General features: G+C 38.9%; 3 protein-coding genes across 3 annotated transcripts; 1 reads left to right on the forward strand and 2 right to left on the reverse strand.

Moving 5' to 3' along the window:
* The first annotated feature begins 12,674 nt into the window (after nt 1-12,674).
* On the forward strand, nt 12,675-14,450 carry LOC112181808 (WRKY transcription factor 22-like). Its single transcript, XM_024320209.2, is given in 4 exon segments — nt 12,675-13,280; nt 13,385-13,495; nt 13,617-13,987; nt 13,990-14,450. Coding segments are annotated over 4 exon segments (960 nt in total). The 5' UTR covers nt 12,675-12,882; the 3' UTR covers nt 14,070-14,450.
* Nucleotides 14,451-15,546: 1,096 nt separating this feature from the next.
* On the reverse strand, nt 15,547-18,081 carry LOC112181807 (pentatricopeptide repeat-containing protein At3g61520, mitochondrial). The gene has a single exon (XM_024320208.2). It carries the CDS (start codon nt 18,079-18,081, stop codon nt 15,547-15,549), a length of 2,535 nt encoding a protein of 844 aa, XP_024175976.1.
* Nucleotides 18,082-18,953: 872 nt separating this feature from the next.
* Nucleotides 18,954-21,700, reverse strand: LOC112182973 (3-methyl-2-oxobutanoate hydroxymethyltransferase 2, mitochondrial). The gene is made up of 5 exons (XM_024321555.2): nt 21,106-21,700; nt 20,663-20,869; nt 20,435-20,581; nt 19,638-19,691; nt 18,954-19,553 (listed from the first exon to the last, which is right to left on the reverse strand). Exons 1-5 carry the CDS (start codon nt 21,508-21,510, stop codon nt 19,314-19,316), a joined length of 1,053 nt encoding a protein of 350 aa, XP_024177323.1. The 5' UTR covers nt 21,511-21,700; the 3' UTR covers nt 18,954-19,313.
* Between the last annotated feature and the right edge of the window lie 3,713 nt (nt 21,701-25,413).

The following is a 25,413-nucleotide window of genomic DNA, read 5'->3' on the forward strand; positions in this document are numbered from 1 at the left end:
GTTTGTAAAATTCAACTAATTTAGTTTATTATATTTGGAGAGTTCAAAAGAAAAAAAGATAACAAATGATCAAACGATCTATCGTTCTTCGTGGTAGTCATGTGGAAAAATCTTAGTTGGCCTGGGGAAAAAAGATTAGCAAACTCTAGTCGTGCGGATCAAATGATCAAACGGGATCGTTCTTCTTGATGTTTCCTATATAGTAGAGGAATATTATCCCAAAAAAAAAAAATTGATTGAACGATCGTTCATTAATCAATTTTAATCATGAACATGATTGCTGACAGAGGTTGCTATCGGTCCAAAAGCGATCTAGTGATTCCAATAATTAAATTGTATAGTTAGTAAACCATCAAAATTTGCAATGCTTTATTTTGTTTTTTGATTGAATGATTCAATTTATCACATTTTTGAAAATAAAATATTTTGTGCTTCATTTTTTTTCTTTTCAAAAACTCACATGGTTTGTACGATAGTGAATTCGTGTTTTTAGGATAGCAAATTGAGGTCGATTCACCTAATTTGATGTCTTTGATTTATGAAACTCTAGTTGCGATTTGGATCGAAATCTCTAGTTCATGAGGATTTACAATCGAGTGATCTTATTAAGAATAAGTGGTTGGAAATAGTAGTTTTTGAAATACTGAGGAGGCATACAAGCACCCTAGAAGTAGGTTTTGATGATTTGGTTACAAATTTTAAGCAGGATGATTTGCAAATGATGTTTACTTTATGGGATATAATTGATGAGGGCTTGGAAGTGTTTTTTGAGAAGTCTAGTACGATGTCTGAACAACTCAAACACATATGGATTTTGGCCGGTAGAGATGGAATAGGGTTGTGTATATTTGTTTTGATAATCATCCTATCTTCCAATTAAAAAGTTGTGTGTCCCAACTTAAGGTATTTGCAGGAAAGTGTAAAGTAAGAGTTCTAAGTCATCGAAACTCATCGTTGCTGCAAACCGCTACAAAAAAAAAAAAAAAAAAAACTTATGTGCAAATCCTTATTGATCTTCATGATCAAATCTCATTATAAGTTACCAATCAGTTTGTTAAAGCTTTCAAAGATGCAAATATACAACTCATGCAAGTTTTCTGTACATGGGAAGTTTTTTGACAGTCTTAGTTGTAGGTTTATGTGACAAGATGATCCAAAAGAGTGGGGAAAGTAGAATGAGTAATAAGGAGGAGATGGGAAAACTTAAGAAGGCTTTGAGCTTGCTTCATACATCAAATGTTAAATTAGTGGATTGAATTTGCGTGTATAATTGACCTATTACTTGTCAAGGTTGAAAAATGCTTGAAAAGGGAGATGACATGGATAAAGTTTCTAAATACTTACATTCGATCAACCACTAAGCAAAAGTTGTCGGACACAGTGCAACATCAGTTGGTGGTGAATCATGCACGCCAATTCTTTAACCAAAGGTATTATGGATGTCTTACTGATTTGCTTAGAAATAATAAGGTGGCTGATTTGACGTGTATGGTGTATAGGTTTTACTATATGATACCTAATGGCTTGGATGTTAGGTTTAGGGCTGGCCTTAGTACTAAACTGAGGCATTTTTGTGCCAACAGTTTGGCGAACGAACTTTTATCGGTAATAAAATATGAAACCATTACCAATTCGACATAACTGGTATACCGATCCGACTAGTTGGGGTTCACGCTCCGAGCCCAGCATCAAGACTTTAACACTGATCCCCACTAGTACCACCACTCCGCACCTAGCTCCGTGCATTCTCGAATTGACCCACATCGAAACTCATTGTTTTCTCACTAAATTTGAAAGCTTTGTTAGTATTCCAAATCTAATAGAGCTTCTTCATTCATAAGTTGAAAGTCTGAAACGAAGAAGAAGAAGAAATGGTTAAACAACGAGAGAGATGTGTTTTCACAAAAAGGATGAAGATAGATTAGTTAAAGGAGAAGACTCTTTTGGCTATATGTAATAAATTTTGGCTATATATTAATTTGTTTCAGATGTACCAACATTCTGCAAGTGGCTTGGTGGTTGGGCTCTTGCAGTGCACATACGAGTTATGGGTTTGAGCCTCCCCAACCTCATATTTGATGTTTATTTTTCATTTATCAGTACTCATGGCACGTTTACTTAATTGGAATGGAAAATAATCATGAATCGGAGACAAGTGGAATGGGAGAAGAAAGGAATCAGTATTAATTCCTGAGGATTGATTCCTAAACTCATCTCCCCCATTCGTAATCAAATTCCTGAGTATTCAGGAATCGATTCCTGATAAGGAGGTGAGACCTATATCCATTCTGATTCCTTCATGTGTTAGTAAATGCATGAATTCTTTTACCCGAAATCATTCTGATTTCTTTACGTGTTAGTAAACGCATGAATGCTTTTACCCTGTAATCATTCCTTCCCATTCCAAGTAAGTAAACGTGCCATCAGTTTGGTTCTGCAAAACTAAGATCTGGGAAATATTAAACTGTTGCTAAACGGTTTAGTGCATACTCTATCATTGGAGGAAATATTTTGCATGTGATGAATGCGTGTTATTAATGGTGAAACCTCATGCATGAAAAAAAAATGCATGGTTATGTGTATGCATAGGGACTCAATGCGTGGTGAAGGACTCATGGTTCATTAATGGTGGAAGATTCGTGAATGGTTCGAAGTCTAGAAGGATCATGAATGGATGGATGTTGTAGAGTGTTCATGAATAGATACTAATAGGAGGTTGTACAAGGTTTCATGAATGAATTAATGAAGGGTTCTAGGAAGTTTCATCTCTGCCTATATAAGGAGGAAACTTTGGCCTCATTTGGAAAGAAGAAAGAGTGAGGGAACAATTTTTTACAGGTCTTCAAGTTATAGAAACACTGTAAGTTGTGTTCAAGAGTGTGTATAGCTCTTCGAGTAGAGTGATCTGCTAAGTTATGTTGGAGATGAAAGCTCCCACATTAGAAAAGTGACAAAAGAAAATATAATTTATAAGTGGGTGACTCTTACCCAATTGTACCGAGACATTTTGTAATTAAAACCTAACACCTAACAGGTGGTTAAGTTGGAACAGTATCGGTACAATGGTCGGCCACGAGCCACGCTTGTCGCTGTTTAACAAGTTGCATATCGGATGTATAAGGGGTATCTCATTTGGTACAAAGGCTCGAATTAGGAATAAACTTGAGTCACCAGTGGCGGACCTACTTCAAGGCCCGACGCCCCCCCCCACCCCTCCCCCCCCCCCCCCCCCCCCAACGTTTTGCTATACAATTAACTGAGTTTATCAATATGGCTTCCAAGGTCCAATACAATGGCTTAATTGGACCTCTCTCCATTCTTCCAAACTGAAATGAATATTTTTAAGAAACCAAAGTTACTTCTTTTGTTGAATTTGTTCTTGCAATGAGGTTTGATTGTAATTAAACCAAAACTTCATTACTCAGTTCTTTAAAGATCATTATCAAGTATTAAATTTGTCTGTTCGATCTTTACTATTATTGATATTGAGTTCATTTATAAAAAATTCAAAATCGTTGAGTTAAAAATTAGATCTCTATAAATAAATAAAAAATTATTAATTTCACCTATAAAATTTTGTATATATAAATTTTATTTCTCGACCCCCCAAGCTTCAAATCCTGTTCCGCCCTTGCTTGAGTGCTCGGTTTGTGTATAAATTTGAGCGTAATCATGTACTAATTGTGTATATCGCTCGTAGTGCAGATGAAAACTCTCCGTTTATAACTACGTACGTACTTTCAAGACCACTGAGTCTTTCAATCTTTCGCAAGGCTCTAATAGAGGCCTTTGACGTCTTTTACAATAAATCTGTTCAATCTCGGAATTACTTGCTGTTTTCTTTGACAATATCATCAAGAAATGTGGGAAAGGTGGGAATGGTACCACTTGAAGCTTTGAATGGAAAGCCCGGTAAACGGTGGCAGTAACTCTTAACTGTCCTAAGGATCGAAAGCGCAATTCCTTGTCGCATAAGTAGCAACCGGCACGAGTGGTGTAACGAGATCACCGCTGTCTCCTACTTATGAGGACACAGAAGAAACTATTCAGAAGGCTCTGAACTTGCTCCCTTGTATCAATGGAAAATACCTCTTTTGTAGAGTTCTTCTGGGAAAAACTTACCCTTAGACCGCTCTTTGATCGGAGTACGTTGTTGCAATCACGAGAACCGTATGATATCAAATCTGAAGCGGCAATGTGGTCAACTGCTTAAACTTACCTAGCTATAAGATGGAAATGATGGTTAGTTCACTATTTTTTTTTTGTTGTTGGTCGTCTTTGTGCATGTTATTCTGGTGTTAATATATGTTGCAGGTGACAGATACAATCACCTTCTGCAACCACACAGTGGTTTGCTCTGAGCATTCTTCCGTTCAGTAGCAGAAGTATTGGTATTTGAGTATGGTTGAGAGAAGCAGAAACCCAGGTTCAAAAACATGCTTAATTATTCTATCATTTCCAGATGAACCGGCACGTGAAAACAAAAGGATTGCACCAACTAAAACCATTAAGTACTTTACCTGAGCAATATAGCTGTGCATTTAACCATCACCAATTCATATGAAAGGTGTTTTGGACTGCATTAGGCCGATGGACTCAGATCTAGGAAAGTTTGGGGATACCTGATTTATCGATAGTCAACTTTTGCTTGGCCCTTTGAGCATTAGTCTACTCCAGTTTTGGGGATCGAAGCCTGATTCCTCTTTTTCTTTTTTCAAAACATCGTAAAGGTGGAAAGACCATAACGTTGATTAAACGTAAAGTGCTGTTTTCTCTTACTAGCATCTTTTCATTTTTGCTGCTTGTATCTAGTAATTTGAAAGGTCTAGTTAAAGAGCTCAACTTCTGACAGATTACTGAAATACAGAACTGCTTTCCATTTTGTCAAGTGTATATTTTGAAGGGACAAATACTAGGACCTGAACGATTTGTACGTAGTCTTTTTAATAGCTTTATTTATTTGCTAGGAATACAAACTTGGATCCGATGATTTGAGGATATGATACGCTGTAAGTGTTTCCCCTGGCCTATTTTAAATAATACCAAAAATGATTTGGTTGAACCAAGTTCTGTTTCTTTATTGCATTTGAAATCATGTTGAGGAACTGTTCTTTTTCTTACTATTGATTAGTTACTGGTTTTCAACTTATATAGCATCTACACTATTCCTAAAGAAAATCCGTTTTACCATTATCGTTTCAAGTTGATTACTATTGGCAAATGAATCAACATCAACTTCTTTCAGAACTTGATCAACTAGTAGTGGTGTTGATTCTATTTTGTAAGGGTGAAAATGGTTCAACTCATTATTGGTTGAGTATGAATTGGTTTTCACTCACAACTTATGCTACTTATAATGGACTCTGTTAATACCAGAGGCCACAATTGCTTCTAATAATAAGAGGTACAAAAAGGAAGGTCCAGAATTTAAGTGGCTGTGGAGTAAAATACCCTAAAATAAAATAACATGTAGGAATGAAGCAAAAGGTAAAGCAAGTGATGGAGATGCATGGCAATACCCCTTTGTGGTGGGCTTTCTCCTATAAATTTTGCTGGCTATAGGCACCTCCCTCCCTTATAAAGTGCTGTCTTTCTATCTCTTTCTCTTAGATTAGGGTTCTAAATAGAAATAGTGATTGATGTAGAAAGTTCAGTGGGGGGTGGCTGCTGCTAATACCATCTTCATATTTGGTTGCAAAGCTACCTGCCTATCTATCTATCACACATGTCACTATTTGTGCCAAACCCATTATAAATTAACCCTCTCCTCTTCTCTTAGGATGGACCTAGTGAAAGCAACCAAAGATCAAAGAACTGGTGCAAAGATATTGAAAATGCCACATTCATATCATATCAGATACTTGTGGCCCTGGGGTTTGCTCTTGTTTCTCTTCAGCCTTGCATTTACACGGAGAATCAAACATTTTTATAGAGCTCACGAGAAGCATTTCGAATAAGTCTTTTGTTTTCATTCCTCTATATAGCGACTTCAATTCATACCGATCGAGATTAGCCTCATTTGTTTACAATGATCCAAAGACACCCTAAATAATTTCCATGTTCTTTGATATTCATAGACACCTATGTAAATCTACTCAATTCCGGACGGTAGTAGTCTTAATAGGAATGATTCATGTTCACCATATTTTCATTTCACCATTTCTTCTCCACTTTTCTACGTGATTCAAATTTAATAAACGCACCCTAAATAGTAAATCCGCGTAGTACAAGCTTAGCAACTGAGGATCCCTACATCCCTTTCAATATAATCAAATGGATAGAAACGAATACAGCACAGCGGATCCGATGATTGACCATTGACAAACCCAAAATGGAGAATGAACTGAAAAATGTTCTAGTCAGCCGTGTGTATATATATATATATATACAGATTCTATCCAGAGCGGAGCTCCGCTTTGAAAATTAACGTGTGAAGTTCAAGTTTTGGGTCACTTTTCGGTCGCATATCCACATCTCGACCGTTCAGTTTTTAGGTCCTAGTGTATAGATCGTCTCTGCAAATTTTCAGCCAAAATGATGATCGTTAAGGCATTGATAACTGCCTTAAAGCTAGTATGGTTTAGGTTGACAGATTCAGTCCGTCCATTGGTTTAAGTGAGTTAGATACCTTAACGATCATCAATTTAGCTGAAAATTTGCAGAGATGATCTATACACTAGTACCTAAAAACTGAACGGTCGAGATGTGGATATGTGACTGAAAAGTGACCCAAAACTCGAACTTCACACGTTAATTTCAAAGCGGAGCTCCGCTCTGGATCGGATCTGTATATATATATATATATATATATATACAAGAAGTCAATCTAACTAGGGTAGTGGCTAAAATAAAAGTAGATTATATCTCTGGCAGCCAAACCCAAACCCAATTCTAATTCATAGTGCTTAACAGCTCTCAATCAAGATTATCAAGTTTTAGGAGCAAAGAAGAATATTGACGGCAGGCATTGTGTCATTATTAAGTTGTGGTGGCGGTGGTGGTCCAAGTCTAAAATGCTTCCCCATCCTTGAATATGAACCGTCATCATCAGAACTCTCCCTTTGCTTCTTTTTCTTAGCCAAAAAAACGGTGCTGTTGACACCATTTGATCTTTTCAGTTTGATACCAATCCCTTCAAAAAAGAAAGGGAGAAAGGAGGAGGAACCTGGTTTGGACTTTGGATGAGTGAGACTTTCATTCAAATCCAATCAATAGCGCTAGATCTCAATCAAAGTCATTTATACTGTCAAAGTAGGAAATTAAGAGGATTTGACCTCATATTGCTAGAAAAGAATTGAGGACTATATACGACGACATTTCAAAAAAATAAAATACGACAACATATACTAGTAATTGAATCAATAGTTTAAAGTTGCATATATATGCCGTATATGTATTTCAGAACTTCAAATTTATATTTTTCCGGGGATTGGATAAAGAGGTTTAGCAAAGTATAACATTTTTGTAAAACTTGTAATAAACCTCACATTAATCAAAAGTTTAGAGTAATATGTGTATAAGCGATCACATCTCGAACTTATTTTTATAGTTTTTTCATGAGGGACTAATTAAGAACTTTTGGTTTTTTTTAACTCTTCTAAGTCTTCTAGCTCAAGCTGGAAAAAAAAGAAATGGTTTTTTCACTTGGCAAATTTAAGTCCAAATTTCACCCAAAAGATTTCTCTATAACTCCTATCCTGTAAGATAATAACTTAAATTTAAGTCATCTCACTTCAACTTCTACTGGCCACCTGGTACAGAGTAAGAAGTATGATTACATGTTCAACTTATTAGGTTCTGTTGTTTTTCCAAGATTAGTCAAAAGATCATTTGCCCAAAATTGTATGGCCAAAAGGAGCTTTTCCCAGACTGTGATTATTATTTATTAGCATTAATTAGCCTACACATGTAAATAAGGTGTGCATTGGAGCTTTTATAGATTTGTCCCCATGGCATGTGGGTATGCATATTTATACAAGTATCTAGCTCTATGTCTACACAAAAACAACAAAATGAGATAATGTATTTTATACCACTTCTGGGTCTTCCCCATAACTTGCTGGAATTGAGGGGAGGCAGGCAATAGCAAATGTCAAAGTCAAACAATTATCAAATTGTCTTAAAGAAGAAATACAAGCCAGTTCGGCTTTAATATTTTAGTGATGTAAGCCTGACCAAATTGCTCACACACTGGCATAGTGGCATAGATAAGAGTCCCTCAAAGCTTGGGGTCTTTTTGTTTGTAAAATAACCTAATATCTCAGGTGGACTTCTGGGTTTGGGTACTCTTAGGCTGGTTTTCCATAAACCAAAAGAGAAATTACATGTATAATTTTGTAAAGAAAAAAAAAGAAGAAGAAGACTGTTTTTACATTTTAAATTTGCTTATCTTTACATTTTGGTATTGTCATTGCTTAGTTGCATAAGGAACAGTGATTGTCGGAGAAAGCCTGCAAATTTGGTGGTTAATTCGATAGCGTTTGAAAAGAAGACAATAAGAAAAGTAATGTGGTGGAGAATCATTTTGACGGCATTTATTTGATTTTGATGAAGCAAAATATTCTCTTTCGATAATTTCAAAAGAATGAGTCAATTGTTCTTTTTTTTTTTAACCTTTCATAGTGAGAAATAGTTTCCGTCATATTATCCCATTTTGGACTTATTTACCCTTCTCATTGATTATGTTAACTCCGACGGACACAAGGTTTATTTTTTATTTGTTTCCTTTTCCTTGGTCACAAAAAAGAGTTGGCTGACTTGTAAGTAAACACTATGGAGACTTCAAAGGATACATTTGTCAACATTAATAAGAGGTGAGATTGACATATTTCTCAACCATATCCATATATATATTGCTTGAAAAGACTACACAAAAATAGATATGTAAAAGAGTAATGCTTATTGAATCACTTTTTAGAATACCACATACATCTCATCTTATGCTAGGTGACATGATATAACTATATATGTAGAAAATGAGATATTTTCACATCCATTCTAGTGTTTAATTTGGTTTCTCCATTTCTTTTCCAAATCCAAAAATAGATTCTTCGATCTGTGATGTTTAAGTTGTTCACCTCCCATTAATCATATCGAAGATTTTTGAGACAAAATTTGTACTAGATTTAAATGGCATTTAATCCATTTATAACCTCAAGTAGGCGGCCTAGATTGTTAAGGTAAAATCTATATCAGAAGGATAAATGATAACACTAAACTTAAGCTTGCCTTAAAAACAAACACCACCAATAAGACTTCAGATATACATACTCTAATGATGTTTTTCTTTCCTTAAAATAATTTGTCACATGCCTCTCATTTTCTTATTTTTTTAATTCTATATTTTATTTTATATAAATTCTTCTTAGTCTCATACTTGTAATGGGGGAATGACACTATTTCTTCCCCTAAAATAGTTTGTCACATGCCTCTCATTTTCCTATTTTTTAATTTTTTTTTCTTTCTATTTTATATGAATTTCTTCTTAGTCTCATTTCCCCCATCATTTTCTTTAACTACAATTTGAGCCATTTGACCCCACACGCTTGCAAATTCAATGCCTCGTGCCACCCACGTCGACCCATCGTCAACCTCACATGTCCTCACTCACCTCGCACCACCTCACTCACTCAAAATCAACGGTGCAGATCAAACCACAAAGGCCATATTAATCCGGGACCACAAAATCCGCTGCCGTCACACCACGTCACCCTCACCCCTTGCGCCGTCGATTCTCGGGAACGCTCTGAGCCGTTCCTTTTTCTTTCCGCGTTTATTTTTGTCCTTCCAGCCGTTAGATCACCGCTTTGACTTTTTCCAAAAACTTTGACATCCCCATCGGGCCTTGTCAACGGTGCGTGTATCATACGCGCTGACGCAAAATAAACAGCCTAATCGCCGCGGCCGCCCGACACGTGGAGGCTGTGGAATCGGAAGTTCAAATCACGTGCCGGTCACGAGGGATTCTGGCGCCGCGTGCTGGTGGTGGCTTTTGCTTTTTTATGAATAAAGTGGGGGAAGGTGGAGACAGGGACTACAAGAAGGGAGACGTAGGGAATCGAAACCCCAAAAGAGGGAACAGATGCCTTTCTCCTTTATCAATGGGAATTTAAATTTGCCAATGCACAAAAACAGATGAATTGTTTCCTTAAGAGTGTTTTAAGTGAGTGATTATGAAAGCCTAATTCATTCTCCAAAAAAAAAAAATGCATCGTGTGTTTTGTTTAATGAGGGTTCGTTTGTGTGTTTAAAATTGAGTTTTTCCTTAAGTAGAAATTGACAAATAACCGCCATTAGTTAAGGAAAAAACATAATCTATGGCTTCCATTATCAAATTTCCATATTTAGAGGTGTATACCCCTTGACTGATTCCATCTGACATGCAAGTGATCAAGTAGTTTCTAATTTTTAGCATAATTTAAAGGGAAGAAAATATGAGTAAGATATTCAATTTTGTGAATCACAAGTTAAGGCAATATGATATCAAATGCATTATTTAGTCACGAAATTGTATCATAAAAATAGTCACTCGTTTAGTACTTCCTTATATCTCGTTTTTTCTCTATTTAAAGAAAAATATAGGTTTTTTTTTTTTTTTTGCTCAAACAGCTTTCCTTTACCTATCTCTATTTTAGAAAAAAGTGAAGAGAGAGAAAATAAAAATTTATATATTTACAGAATTACAGTAAACCCTCAAAACTTTAGGGGATATGATTTTTTTTACTATTTTCTCTCCTCTATGTTCAAATTATATTTATTTACATAATTAATTACATGATTACATTCATGAGATTTAAAAAATATTACTATATTTAATCATGCATAATAAATTACAGAGAATATAATGAGAAGCTGTTGGAATTGAGGAAAAAAAAAATTATAGAGATTTTAACTTTTAAATCCGCATAATAGAGATTTTATAAGGAAGTTGTTGGAGATGCTCTAACATTTCGATTCTCATGACAAGTGATTATATTTGTTTTATATAATGATATAACTAAACGATTTTCAATTTACATTAAATGTTATCTTTATAAAATAAAAGCCAATTGAAATTGTTGATTATGCAGGCCTACAAGTTAACATCATTGGCTATGACTTGAGTTTTAAGTGATGAGAAAAAAGAAATTACTAGTTGATGTGTACTGGATAAAAATTATGTGCTTGAAAAAAGAAGAAGACAAGATTGGAAGTTTTGTACGAATTTTAGAAGGGGAGGTCCAAATGCTAATTTAGGAGGTATGAATAGAAGCTCCCTATTGTATAATGTGAATAGAGAAGAATAATGAAAAGTTGAAAGAAAAAATAAAGAAAAAAAAATTTAAAAAGAATAACTCAAGCGAGAGAGAAGTTATTAATATATTTTCGACAATTACCTCGGGCCTTTAGAGACACTCCACGACTTGATCCTATATCAGGATTGAGCAATTTTGAATCAAAGTATAAAACTCATGAATCTTCATTGATTTGTAAACATTGCTCCAATTAATCCAACTTGCAATTGGAATTCAATCTAATTTCCCTTGACTTGATGGTATTGGATGATCCATATTTTAGAAACTTCAACCCAACTATAGTGTGAATATGTGATCTAACTCAAATTCAAACACAAATTGTAATGGAGTCAAGTATAACAAGAAATATTGAAGAGTAAGAGAAAGTGCATTGGTTGTAAAGTCATGTATCAAATCATAACTCTGCCCAGGTTAATACCCACCAATTTTCTCAACCAAAAAAAAAAAAAAAAGAAGAAGAATAAGAAGAAGAAAACATAGATATTTGACTTGGCATTCAACTTGGATTGATTCAACTTGGAATTCTGCTTGAATTGATTCAAGTATGTCATTTAGTGATCCCTTGGTGGCTAGCTCGATCGTTTGGTCCACTCAGTTTAAGAAGTCCTAAGTTTGACTAAAATACATAAGTATTCAAAGTTTTCTTTTTATTTTTTATAATTTGTAGCCAATTAAGAAAATAAAATCTGTCAATTATTGCTCATTCATAAATAAATTGATAGTCGTTTATTACAACAAAAAACAATCGTGCAAACCAAAAAATATTACGGTACACATAATATTGAAACGCTGTCCGAAATCCATCAAAAAACAATAATAAAATGGATCAAAACTCATTAATTTAATTATTTATAATTCATTAAATCATCATCTCCCAAAAGGATTAAGTCCATCCTAATCCAAAAAAATAATCAAAAAGGTCATCAATTCGGCCACAAATTCATCCCTTAAAAGTTTCTAATTGTCATTTGCCAACCTAACGAGAACGAGAATTAGGCACTAAAACTTTGTTACCTACCCACTAAAAAAATCTCCGGCAAAAAAGCATATTTTGACAGCAACCCCCCTAATTTACTGGCTTCCACTTTTTATCTAATTTCTTTTTCTTTTTTTTTATAAAAAAAATCCCCCTATTATCTCTACTCTTCTTTTTGTCGGTATAACTCACGAGCACCACTCCCTATAACACCGTGTGGAAGAACCACTTTTCATTTAATTAATCAAAGCCCCTCCTTTGACATTTCCCCAATAGTCAACCCCAAAACCAGAAACCACTCTAGTAAAGCATAGAGATGCCAAGCCCCTCTCTCTCTCTCTCTATCCCTAAATCCCCCCACTCTTTCTCTCTCTATAAATATACATCGTCTTCAACTCTTTATATAAATTCCTCCCCTCACCTCATTACACCCCTATCAGGCTATCACTCACCTCTCTCTCTCTCTCTCTCTCTCTCTCTCGATCTTTAACAAGTGAAAAAAAAGTCAGCGCCTTCTTTTGTCTGTCTTTCTTTCTTTGTGTACAGTGATAGGCAAAAGAAGGAGCAGAGACACAAGGTACAGATTCACAAGCCTTGTCTCTTCTTTATCAAATGGAAGACGATTGGGATCTCACCGCCGTGGTCAGAGGTTGCTCCACCGTCCCAACCACCACCACCAACAAGCCAACCAACCCTTTCATCACAGATCACTTCCACACAAGCCCTCTCCTGTCTTCATTTGGTCAACAGGGTTATGTCTCCGACAACACTACTCAGACCTTCTCTGTTCTTCCTCTTCCTCCAGATCCCATTAAACCCACAAGTACAATTGAGGAACTGCATGATCTTTACAAGCCATTCTTCCCCAAATCTCAACAAACCCCTTCTCTTCTTTCTCCACCCCCACAAATCACACCACAGCCCAGTTTCTCTTCCCCTCAACCTCTCCACAGACACCAACAACATCAGCCGAAGCTTTCTGCTACTAATCCCCAGCGCTCCAAAAAGAGGTACATGATTGCAACTTTGCTCTTAGATCACTACTTTTCTGTTTGCTTTGCTTCATGAAGTTGGTTTATTTATGGTTTCTGAATCTTTTCCATTTCTTTTGCAGAAAGAACCAGCTTAAGAAGGTGTGCCAAGTACCAGCGGAGTCTTTGTCTTCTGATGTGTGGGCATGGCGTAAATACGGACAGAAACCCATCAAGGGCTCACCATATCCGAGGTGGGTTTTCATTTTCATTTACTAATTTTAAATCTTTCATGAAAAAAAAGTTAAAAAAATTTCGGAGAATTTTGTAGTGGGTTTTTGGCTTTAATGGTTTTATGGCTTTTGAATCCTACAGAGGTTACTACAGATGCAGCAGCTCAAAGGGTTGTATGGCCCGGAAGCAAGTGGAGCGGAACAGATCCGACCCGGGAATGTTCATAGTCACCTACACGGCGGAGCACAACCATCCTGCACCGACTCACCGCAACTCGCTTGCTGGGTCCACGCGTCACAAGCCCGTCTCTTCTCCCCAGTCGGGCTCCGTCACAGGCGGTGACAATACCAAACCCAAGGGCTACTCTCCGTCGCCGGCCACGTCGGCGGAGGAGGAGCTTGGTCGGAGCACGACAAGGATGGAAGCGAAAGAAGAAAAACAGAGTCCTACGGCGGATGAAGACGAAACAGAGTACTTTGGGGTGTGTGATACGATTGTGAGCGATGATTTCTTTGTGGGTTTGGAAGGTCTCGCCGGAGATTACTTTTCCGATCACTTTACGGCCAGCTTCGGCGGCCCATGGAGTTCTGGTAATGCTGCCACCGCCGCCAGTAGTATCTGATGCTCATAGAAAAGTCAGCTATTTGGACAAAAACAACTGTTTTTTTTTTTTTTTTTTTGGGGTGTCTTTTTTGGGTTAGAGAGAGAAAGGGTGTAACTATGGGTGGAATCTTTTGATTTAACAGTGGTTAATTATGAGGGTTATTAGTAGGGTAAAAAGGGGCTTCTAATTTTAGATGAAACATCTTTTCTTTAATTATTGGTTTATTTTTGGTTTGAGACTTTTGGAGTAAAGTTAATGGTAGTGATTAACTACTACAAAGAATAGTGGAACTTTGTTCATCGCTCTTGCTGTTCATTTGTTCTCATGTGTATCTATTTTGTGATAAGCAAATTTTGTAATTGGTTGGTTAATATGATCCCAGTCCTTTTCTTTGACAAATATAATTAGAGTTGAGCTATATTTAAACGAACTATCAACATCATGTTACTGTCCGTAGCTAGTTGGTGTCATGAGGGGGAAAGGACTTAGAGTTCCTTTGTGATTAATACACAAAAATCAACTTAGAGTTAAGGGTGAATAGTTTTAACTCCAAGGTATGATTGTTATTACTCAAGTTACATTAAACTGCAATAGTAAAGTTTTTTGGATTCAACCAACATGTTGCAGCTTCTCATTTGAAACGGCTTCTTTAATCAATTGCCTATCCAATGAATGCATGGTAAAATAGTTAATGAGATAAATGTGCCGATTCTGTATTGTAATCAGTGTCGCAACCCTGCTTTTCAATGATCACTTACCCATGTTGCACAAAATGATATGATGATATGCAGAAGGGAATCTTGCTCCTTTACCGTGTTGCTAGGTAAAATCGGTGATGAAAAAGTTATCATGTTAGTTAGGAATATGATGACATGAGGGTTTCTAGAACTCAAACTTCTATTGACTTGTAACAAAAGCACTGTTGGGCAAAAACGCCTCACATAAAAGCACTCTCAAAACAGTCACTGATTATGACACAAGATTTAAGAACATATAGATTTCACAAAACTACGAGATTTTAAAAAAGCTACCAGCAATGGAACATCGAAAAGTAGATTCAAACAAGGAAATAAACAAACTCATTCTCTGCATTTTGCTGTTCTGTTTCGTTGTAAAAAAAAACAGATTTCCTGCCGCAGTTTAGCATACGTGACGAGTACCTAATCTCCAAACTGGAAGGATGGAAGCAATCAATTAGCATAGACTCGGATAAAGCACACTCATGTGAAGTCAGGGTTCTCCAATCACATACTCCAAACAAGCTAACATAATGGAAACCAGAACATAACCACAAGGCTTGAAGATTAGAATCATCTATGCTTTTCTCTGACCATGAACAACTTAAATAATGTTAGCATTGCCTTTTGTCAGCACCGCAAAGTTGCCTTCTGTTGGCACAATGGCTTTGCCTTCTGTCGCTTTGAAATCAGCGGGTTTCTCTTCTGTCGCTTTGAAACCATGAACAACTTAAATAATGTTAGCGTTGCCTTCTGTCGCTTTGAAACCAGCGGGTTTCCCTTCTGTTGCTTTAAAACCAGCAGCTTTGCCCTCTGTCACTTTGAAACCAGCGGCTTTGCCCTCTGTCGCTTTGAAACCAGCGGGTTTCCCTTCTGTTGCTTTGAAACCAGCGGCTTGGCTTCTGTCGCTTTGAAACCAGCCGCTTTGCCCTCTGTCTTTGAAACCAGCCGCTTTGCCTTCTGTCTTTGAGACCGGATATCCTTGAACAAACTTTCTCAACCTCCGTATTTCACCAACACAAGAAAGCCATTCGGTAAGAATTTCCATTGTTATATAATCAGGATTACAGGCCTGTTCAACCATTCGATCCATAAATTGAAATGCCTTCTCTAATAAATTGTTCTCTCTAAGGCCTTTGAACAAGGCATTGAACGTTTGGGTATTAGGTCTCACCCCCTTATCCTTCATATCATCCATCAAATAAAGAGCTTGTTCCACATCATTCTTCTTACAGAGAGAATTTATTAAATCATTGTATATTACTGTATTCGGAGGTATCTTTGACTTAGAACCCATGTCTCTGAAGATTCTCATGGCTTTGTCAATATCACCATCCAAGCAATGTGCATGAATCAATGTACCAAAAGTGACCACAGTGGGAACAATACCCTCATCCCTCATCCTGTCAAGTACTTTATGTGCACTTTTGAAGTCCCCAGCTTTGCTTAAGTAGGCAAGCAAGGTGTTGTATGTCACACTATCAGGCTTCACTCCAGACGCTTCCATTTCCTCAATCATCTCATGAATCTTATCAGGCTTATTTTTACTGGAGAACCCATTAATCATTACATTGTAGGAAACATTATCCATGGAGAACCCAGCTTCCTTCAACTTTGAGACAACAAAGCTGGCATCCTCCATCCTTCCGGCTAGGCTTAAACCAGAGATCAAGCAGTGATAAACTTTTGCATCTGTGGGACATTCAGCGCTCAACATCTGATCAAACAACTCCATTGCCTTGCTAATATTGTTCACATTACAAAAGGAAGTGATTAAGATAGTGTAAGTAACGGCATTGCCTTTCAGACCATCCCTCTGCATCTCCTTGAAGAACTCAAGTGCAGTGTTGAGTCTCCCATGCCTGCACAAACCATCAAGCAAAGTATTGAGGGTGACCACATTTAGCGGTATCCCTTCCTCCTTCATTTTGTCAAAGAGCTCACGACCCCTCTCAATGTCCCCAACTTTGTTGAAACCATCAATCAAACAATTGTACGTAACAGTATTGGGAACACAGCCATCTTGCGATCTCATCTTTCCCATCAAACACAATCCCTCTTCTGGCCTTCCTGCTTTGCAAAGTCCATCAATCAAAGTGTTATAGATAATCACATCTGGTTTAGCTGAAACCCCCTTTACTCCTCCACTCATCTTCTCAAACACCTCCAAGGCAGCATCTAGTCTCCCAGACTTACATAAACGATTGATAAGAATACCAAAAGTAATAAGATTCGGCTTAATGCCCACCTCTTCCATCTTCACCATAAGCTCACTCATCCTCTTAAAATCATTACCTCTTCCCAAAGCTGTCAAAAGCGCATTGCAAGAAGCAGCTTCTACAGCACCACCCATATCCATAACATCATGCAACACATCCCAAGCGCCACTAACCTTCCCATTCCTACACAAAACAGTCACCAATTTCGTAAGTATCGGGCTATTAGGAAACACACCATGCTTACCAAATTTCGACACCAACTCCACAATTTCCTCCACACTGACTCTCCTCCCTTTCTGCTCTTTCCTCAACAATGAGCCAATCACAATATCCCCGGTAAAGTCGTCAACCCGGAACTTTGCTTCTGGGTCAAGCATTTCGTCGAGCACCTTCAGTGCATCATCAACTCGCCCCATGTTCAGCAACACCCTAATCACCACATTGTGAATATGAGTGTTCTTCAACCCCGAATCGAGTTCATTAAACACCATGACAGCCTCGTCCTCCATGCCAGCCGTCCCCAGGGACCGAACAAGCAGAGCTGCGGTGTTTACATCAAGCGCCACATTCCGCTTCTTCGCCATCTTGTAAAGCTTAATGAGCTTCTTTTCCGATGTGGGTTCTCGCAATGTGAGCTCCAGAACGGCCTGGAATGCGGAGGAGAGCAAACCATTGGAGCCTGGAGGGGTTGTTGTTCCCACATTTTCGGAAATGTAGTCGAAGAATTTGATGGCTTTGGACGGAGCGCCGAGGCGGCGAGTGATGTGGAAGACGGAGTGAGATGAAGGAGAGGTTGAGTTGGAGAAGAGGAGGGTGTGGAGTTGGTCGAAGTTCCAGTCTTTCTCATTGGGTTGGAGGAGTTGGAGCACTTGGGTTATCAAGGTGTCGTCGTCTTGGGGTGGTTGGTTCGGATTGGGGCTGAGGTTGGTGCAGAGGTGGTGGGTGAGGATGAAGACTGGGGATTTGGGTTTTGGGGTTTGGGTTTTAAGAAGGTGGAGGAGGGGTTTTGAGTGCCGTGAGGCTGAGCGTGATAGATTGTAGTTCATTTTGATTTGGGAGGGGTTTGGTCGCTTTGTTTCTTTGCTCTATTTAGTCGCTCTCTAATTTCCATTGAAGGATAGTTGAGGCATCTTCCAAATGTGTTTCTCTTATTTTAGAAACTCGAATGTTTTTTTTTTTTTTTTTTTTTTGAAAAAAAAAGAAAAAAGAAAAAGGGTTTGGAACCCAGTCAAGCTGGGAGGCTCATTCCCACACCTGACTTATTATATTAGAATTATTAGAATGCGTCGAGGGGATATAGCATCTTGACCTCGAGCATCAGTACAAAAGTCCTCTTAGAGTACATCCCAAGTGTTTCTAGTTTGATATGTTTGTGTTGAATTGCCTCGTTTGTGCTACACAATTGCATGAAAAAGATCATTTGTTCATGCGTGTTAACAAAACACTAGCAATCTCGTAAGAACCAAGTCAAAGATATTTTGAATACCGAAATTAAAAAATAGCTTATTCGGAACCAATCTCTTACCTGATGGATGTCATTTGTGAGTGATTGTAAGTTTATCTCGAGATTTTGTAGTCCAAAAAGAAACTTGGCAAAACCAGCCGTAAATGAATTGTGAAAATTTTCCTAGCCGAAGAAATGATATTGAAATGATTTTTGTCATATTTGAAGTGGAAAGAGCTAGGATGGTTAGTTTCAGCATGGTTGCTGTCCTTTATTTGGAATTGAGTTGGAGTAGATTGAGCTTTGGATTCGCTGAACATGTTCAATTGTTTAGACAGCATATACATCTCCTCTTGGCAATGCAGCCTTTCTTGTCCAAAGAAGTGGGGAATCTGAAAAAGCAAATCCTGCTCTCCGTACTCAGAGTAATCACGTAGAGCTTGAAGAACAAATATTACAGAAGGGCGACTTGTATGGGCAGATCAGGAATGATTCTATTAGTGACTTCATATCTTAATAGCTGAAGTTGCTTTCGAATTCTAAAAACAACTTTAAACAAGAACAACCTTTCTTTTACAACTCAAAATGGAACCAAACTTCATTCATTGGATACCTAAACTGTTACAGAGAAATGTCAAAAGGAAAGGAAGGTGGCATTCTACTCCTTCGAACTATTCTAAGATAACCCTGATTATTGTGAAGACAAGGCAAGAGTCATTGGCGTTTGACATTTTTGCATTGCGATCCCTTACTTCAGAATCCAACTTTTGACCAAATGGTTTTTTACCTACATTAACCTTGCCTAAAAGATAAATTAGGCTGGATCATTGCCAGTTACTTTGATTTGTTTGAATTTATCTTCTCAGCTGCTTCAGCTGCCGCAGATGCAGCCTTGTCCAAACCCATTTTTTGTAACTCACTTAAAAAGCCATCAACATCAGCAGGGTTAATCTTGTATGGGCTGTGGGCAGCGCCTGGGAATGTCCTACTAGTCACTTCTTCCTTGTAGTCTACAAGAGCTTTGTTGATGACATCTCCAACCTGTGCAAACTGCTTACAGAATTTAGGGGTAACCTGCGAAAGAGAAGATATTTCTTTGTTTAAACAAAATTCATGAGAGGAAATAGATTAATAAGGAGAATTGACTGTTGAATTAACCTTGGCATGATGTGGGTGCTGCATCATTCCAAGAAGATCATGGTAAACTAGCACCTGCATCATAAAAGGACATAAATTATGTAACTACGTATTGCCCATAAAAAAACAAAAAAGAGAGAACTATTTCAATGAAGAAGACAGAAGAACTGGCATGCCAAAACCCTGAAAAAGAACAAAAAAGGGCAAAAAAAAAAAAAACAAAAATTCTAGACCAAACCCACAGATTATCAAGGAGAAAAAATAAGTTGGAGCTTGATGCCTACAACCATTTGAATAAATTGTGACGAGTTTTTGGTTTGAGGCTTGTTACAAACTTGAGGCTGAGGTCAGATTAGTAGCTTTGAGCCTACCTACCTGTCTGCCTGAATCTCTACTATTTGCAGCCAGTTGCATCAGAATCAGAATCAATATATGCCGACTAATGCATCAGAATCAATATGTGCCGACTAATGCATTAGAATCAATATGTGACGACTAATGCATCAGAATCGATATGTGACGACTAATGCATCAGAATCGATATGTGACGACTAATGCATCAGAATCGATATGTGCCGACTAATGCATCAGAATCGATATGCGCTGACAGTGCAGTCTTAAAGAAGAATACAGTTCCTAAAGCCTATAAATGCCAAAAAGTTCTTTACCAAGCAAAAGCTGAAGTTGCAGTACGACATAGATATCAAACAAATTACTAACATATCTTATGAGACAAACTTTATCAAAAGGGATTACACACAAGAATATACAAAGCACATGCATCAACCATGATCAACATGGCTACATAAAGAACTGACCTGTCCACTGCAAAAAGGCCCTGCTCCAATGCCAATTGTAGGAATCTGAAGAGCAGACGTTGCTGCAGCCGCCACAAGTGGCGGTACACATTCCAAAACAACAGAAAAGCACCCAGCTTCTTGCAGAGCCAATGCAGTCTCCACAACCTGCACCAAAAATCCAATAGAATCACAACAATGCAAAACACAAATAGACAAACAACTAACCAATATTCAAATTCCACAGACCTTTACAGCACTAGCAACATTCCTTCCTTGAGGCCTAAACCCCCCGAGAACGCTAATCGCCTGCGGAGTAAGTCCCACATGCCCCATCACAGCAATTCCAGCCTCAACAATAGATTTTGCCGCAGTAATTCTCGAAGGTGCCCCTCCTTCCAATTTTATTGCATCCATTGCTCCTTCCTTCAAAATCCTCACCGCTGTATCGATAGCCTGCTCATAATCGAAACTGCAACATCACCAACCCATTGCTCACTTATACAAACCCAAACCCAATCCACAACCACATTCTCATTACACCAATCCATAAAAGGGTTGCTATAAAAGTTCATAGCTTTGAAATCAAAGGAAACTCTCAAGCCCAAATTGTAAACCTTTCACTACCAATAACAAGAATCAAAAACCGATTCTTTAAGAATCAAACAAAGAAAACCCAAATCCAATAATACCTGAATGGAGCTAGATTCGTAGAATCCAAACGGCAAGTCCCCAACCAAAAGCGGGCGCTTGGCCCCACGCGCCACAGCGCGGCAGTGGACGAGCATCTCTTCCAGCGTTATAGGGAGGGTGGTGTCATAGCCGTGCACGACCATGGCAGCCGAGTCGCCGACCAAGGCAATGTCAATTCCGGCGGAGTCGAGGTGGACCGCGGAGGGGTAGTCGTAGGCGGTGACCATGGTGATGGGGTCGCCCTTGTTGTGCTTCTGCTTGATTTGGGTGACGGTGACTCGGTGGTCCGGGCTCTGGGACTTTGGGCCGCCGTAGACGGTGTTCTCGGGGATGTTGCTCATGGAGCGGATGATTCCGGCACGGGAAAAGAGCGCGGCGCGTGAAACGGCGGCCATGAATGCCATGAGAGATAGAGAGATTCAAGTTTGTTTGTGGGTTTGTTTATAATGATAATAAAGAAGGAGGCGGCGGGTGAGTTATGGCTGCGCCACCTAAGAGGAAGGAAACGCAAGTGGAATGAATGAGAGTGAGACTGATGACTGTGAAGGTGGCTCTTGGTGTCATCTGCGCGCCACATACTGCCGCTGCGGTCTTTTGACTCTCGTTTTTAAAACGGAAAGTGCTAGCCTCCGTGTGTACATACAACCGTGACTCGTTGTAATGGACCACGGCGAAAGTATAACATGGTCTCAAAATATAATGTACGTGGTGGTCCGGAATGATCATTGATGTTATAGTTTTTCATTTTGAGAAATTATTCTGTGGTCTTAAGAGAGTATGTATTATTTATTTATTTATTTATAATTATTTTTTAAAGGGAGTCGAGTTTGGGACCTCAGTTAAATGGGTTAAGCGGGTTGGAAACGGGTAACCCGTTTAATAAATGGGTTGGGTTTGGGTTTAAATTTTTGACACGATTATTAAATGGGTTGGGTTTGGGTTTGTATCTTGCAACACGATAAATACCTTGACCCGACACGAACCCAACCCGACACGACCCATTGACAGCCCTAATTGTTTGTGTGACAAACTATATGATTGGGTTGCCTGACTGAAAATGCATTTCTTCGTAAATATAATGATATTATTATATCCTGCGCCTTATTATGACAAATTAAGTGATTTGACTGTCTAAATAAAAACGTTGTTTTTATAGACATAATGATACCTACATTCTACATCCTGCGTCCTTTTTTTTTTATATATTTTTTTCCTTTCTTCCTACACCCTACCGTCTTCTCACCTCCACGAATCCACCTTTAACATCGTCATTCGACATCTTGTTTAAACCAACTGCCGCCTCTGATAAGGCAAATTTAAGGTAAAAAGTCGTTGAAAAAATGGTATTGTTTCGACCATCTTTGAACTAATATTCACATAAATTTTGGTGGCTTTCCATGAAATGTTAGATTCGGTGAATACTAGTCGAGATTGATCATAATTTTCGATAGCCTAAACATGTGAGTGAAGGAGATACTAAGGAAATTCATATCCGACTCCATGATCAAAGAAGCCACCCTTGAGGGAACTTTCAACATTGCCCAAATCAAACCACATGTTAAACCAATTGCTTTAGCATTGTGATTGAACCATTATGATCTCTACTCACAAAACCTGCAAACACTTCACCAGAAGATTTCTGAGAATCGCATCAAAATTAAGTTTATGTAAGAAGGTTTCCAACCTACTAAACGTTATGTTTTAGCTATTTTCTTAGAGCCATATTATTCAAAAGTCCTGAATGAATGTATTGCTTAATATGAATCAGCACGAGAAATTGCAGGTTGCGTTACTTGGTTTCATTGCAAACATAATTTGTTCCCTTTCATCCTGTTAGCGTGAGTCACGGTTTAGTATTAGGAATGGAATATATTGTAATTATTTCATAGTATAGAATATATTGTACTTACCTATTATATTCTTGTAACCCTCTTTATATACCTCCACTGTGAGATGAATAAGATATCAAACAATTCATTCTCTAAATCTCGTATTGTTTGAGTTGGTATCAGAGCGAAGATCCGAAAAGGACTTTGTCTCGTCTTTTCCTTTGGTCTTCTCTCAGTCCAAAGAAGACAGTTGTGTTTTTGAACCCATTTATTTGGGTCGAACTGTACGACGTCGCTACCCATCTTAGCGGACGTCAATTTCTCTTCCAGGCCGGCTTCGTCTTCATCCAAGGGACCGCCGGTGCTCTTCTCCTGTCCAGGTGACCTCGTCGTTCATCCAGGGGCGACCGTCCACCCATCAATTCACACAACCGTCATCGTTCTTCCGGGTCGGCTTCGTTTTCAGTTCACCCAGGCCGGCTTCGTTTTCAGTTGCTCACCTGCCAAGACCGGCGATCTCCTCAATTCCGACCGCCTTCGTCTTCAGCCCAGACACTCCAAGCCGCTTCAACCCCAGTCGCCGTCGTCGCTTTGCCCAGACCAGACCCGGCAAATTACTTTGGGCACCCACCCAAATACCGATCCTCCATATCTGTGTTTCCAGACCGTGATCCTCTTCTCCGCCACCTTTTTGTTCGTCAGTCTTCACACAGGCCGTGCCCAGACGACCCACCTCCGGTCGTCTGCTTCAATCTCCGGCCTCGAACAGCAGTAAGCAAATCGCAACTCAACCCAGTCGACTCAACTCGGTCAACTCGACCCAGTCGACTCAACTCGACCCGGTCAACTCCAACAGGTTAAAAAAAAAAAAAAAAAAAAACTGTTATTATTTGTTGGAGTTGTTTCTGTTCTTATTTCCGCTGCATACTTTGAGATTTGTGTGTTTGTTGCTATTGTACTATTGCAATGGGTGGTGATGACAGTCAAAGTTCTAAGGCCAATGATGTGCAGAAGGTTGAGGTCTCTGTCAAGAGCTCAGAAGGTGGTTCTTTCGGGGGTACCAAACTCACTGGTACCAATTTCCGCACATGGAAGAAAATTATGTCAGTTTATCTCCGTGGAATCCACAAAATGGGGCATGTGACTGGAACAATCAAGGCTCCTAGGGAAGATGATGTGGAGGCCTATGCCAAGTGGGAAGATGATGATGGATTTGTGATGTCAATTCTATTTCGAGCCATGACTGATGATGTGCTACAGATGGTGGAAGAATGTGAAACTGCTGAGGCGATATGGAAGACATTGGGGGATTTGTATACCAACGAGTCTGATTTTATACAGGTTCATGAATTGATGTGTAAAGCTGCTAATATGCAACAGAATGGGCAACCAGTAGCTGTGTATTTCACCAAGCTGAAGAATGTATGGGCTGAAATTGATCAGAAGCGTCCTTGCAAGATCAAGAATCCGGAAGATCTTGTGTGGTACCAGAAGGAGAAAGAGCTGGAAAAGGTCCATGTATTCCTGAGAGGGCTTGATGAGAAGCATAGCAGTGCTAAGGGAGAATTGCTCAGAATGACAGACCCGCCTAGTTTGAACACTGTTTTTACATACATCCGTAAGGATGAGTCTCAGCAGGAGAGTGTCAAACATGCACAGGTTGAAGCTTCTAGCCTAGCCATTCAGTCCAAGTCACCGGCACCGTTCCTTCATCAGCAGAATTCAGCCCCACTTCTTCAGCAAGGTTTCCCACAAGGCTTCACCAACCGCACTCGTCCTCAATGTTCTTATTGCAACGACCTTGGGCATGTTCGAGAGACATGTTGGAAGCTGAACCCACACCTTAAACCTAAAAAGCAAGGCTATCGTCCTAAGGCGAAAGCAGCAGCTGTTCACTTGGTCCAAGAACCAGACTTCTATGGCGTAGTTGGCCAAGATCATCATACAGCAGGTGGAGTTACTCCTACAGCCTCTATAGCTGGTCGAGGTAAAATTGGTATGGCTTTAAAGGTTTCTCACTTTGTTGGTTCTGATACATGGATTATTGATTCTGGTGCCTCTGACCATATGACTTATGATAAATCATTTTTTACTGAGTTGTCTCCCCCACCAGTGTCCTATGTCACCAATGCCAATGGTGAGGCTTTTCCTGTGTTAGGGTCAGGGTCCGTGCGTATTACTCCCACTTTAGAACTTCATAATGTGTTATATGTGCCTGACTTGTCTCATCACTTGATATCTGTTCCACAGTTGAATACTGAGTCTAAATGCTCCGTAACCTTTTATCCTATGTACGTGATGTTTCAGGATCTTCTCACCAGGGAGTTAATCGGTCGGGGGTATCTGAGGGGCAGATTGTTCCATCTGGATCAGACATACGCAGGGGAGAAACCAGGAGCACCGTCTCGCGCCGCTTTGACTTTGAATTCTGATAAGCTAAGTGAGGTTTGGTTGTGGCATCGCCGTTTAGGGCATCCA

This window comes from Rosa chinensis, chromosome 1 (assembly GCF_002994745.2).
Source record: "Rosa chinensis cultivar Old Blush chromosome 1, RchiOBHm-V2, whole genome shotgun sequence".
Lineage (NCBI taxonomy): Eukaryota > Viridiplantae > Streptophyta > Magnoliopsida > Rosales > Rosaceae > Rosa > Rosa chinensis.

What these genes read in the sequence shown, in the direction of transcription:
- LOC112181807 (XM_024320208.2), bottom strand. Translation starts at nt 18,081, where the DNA reads ATGAACTACAATCTATCACGCTCAGCCTCACGGCACTCAAAACCCCTC.
- LOC112182973 (XM_024321555.2), bottom strand. Translation starts at nt 21,510, where the DNA reads ATGGCATTCATGGCCGCCGTTTCACGCGCCGCGCTCTTTTCCCGTGCC. An exon ending in GGCCTTTTTGCAGTGGACAG is followed by an intron (nt 19,692 to 20,434) that starts GTCAGTTCTTTA and finishes TTTATGATGCAG; the next exon opens with GTGCTAGTTTACCATGATCT. An exon ending in AGCACCCACATCATGCCAAG is followed by an intron (nt 19,554 to 19,637) that starts GTTAATTCAACA and finishes TCTCTTTCGCAG; the next exon opens with GTTACCCCTAAATTCTGTAA.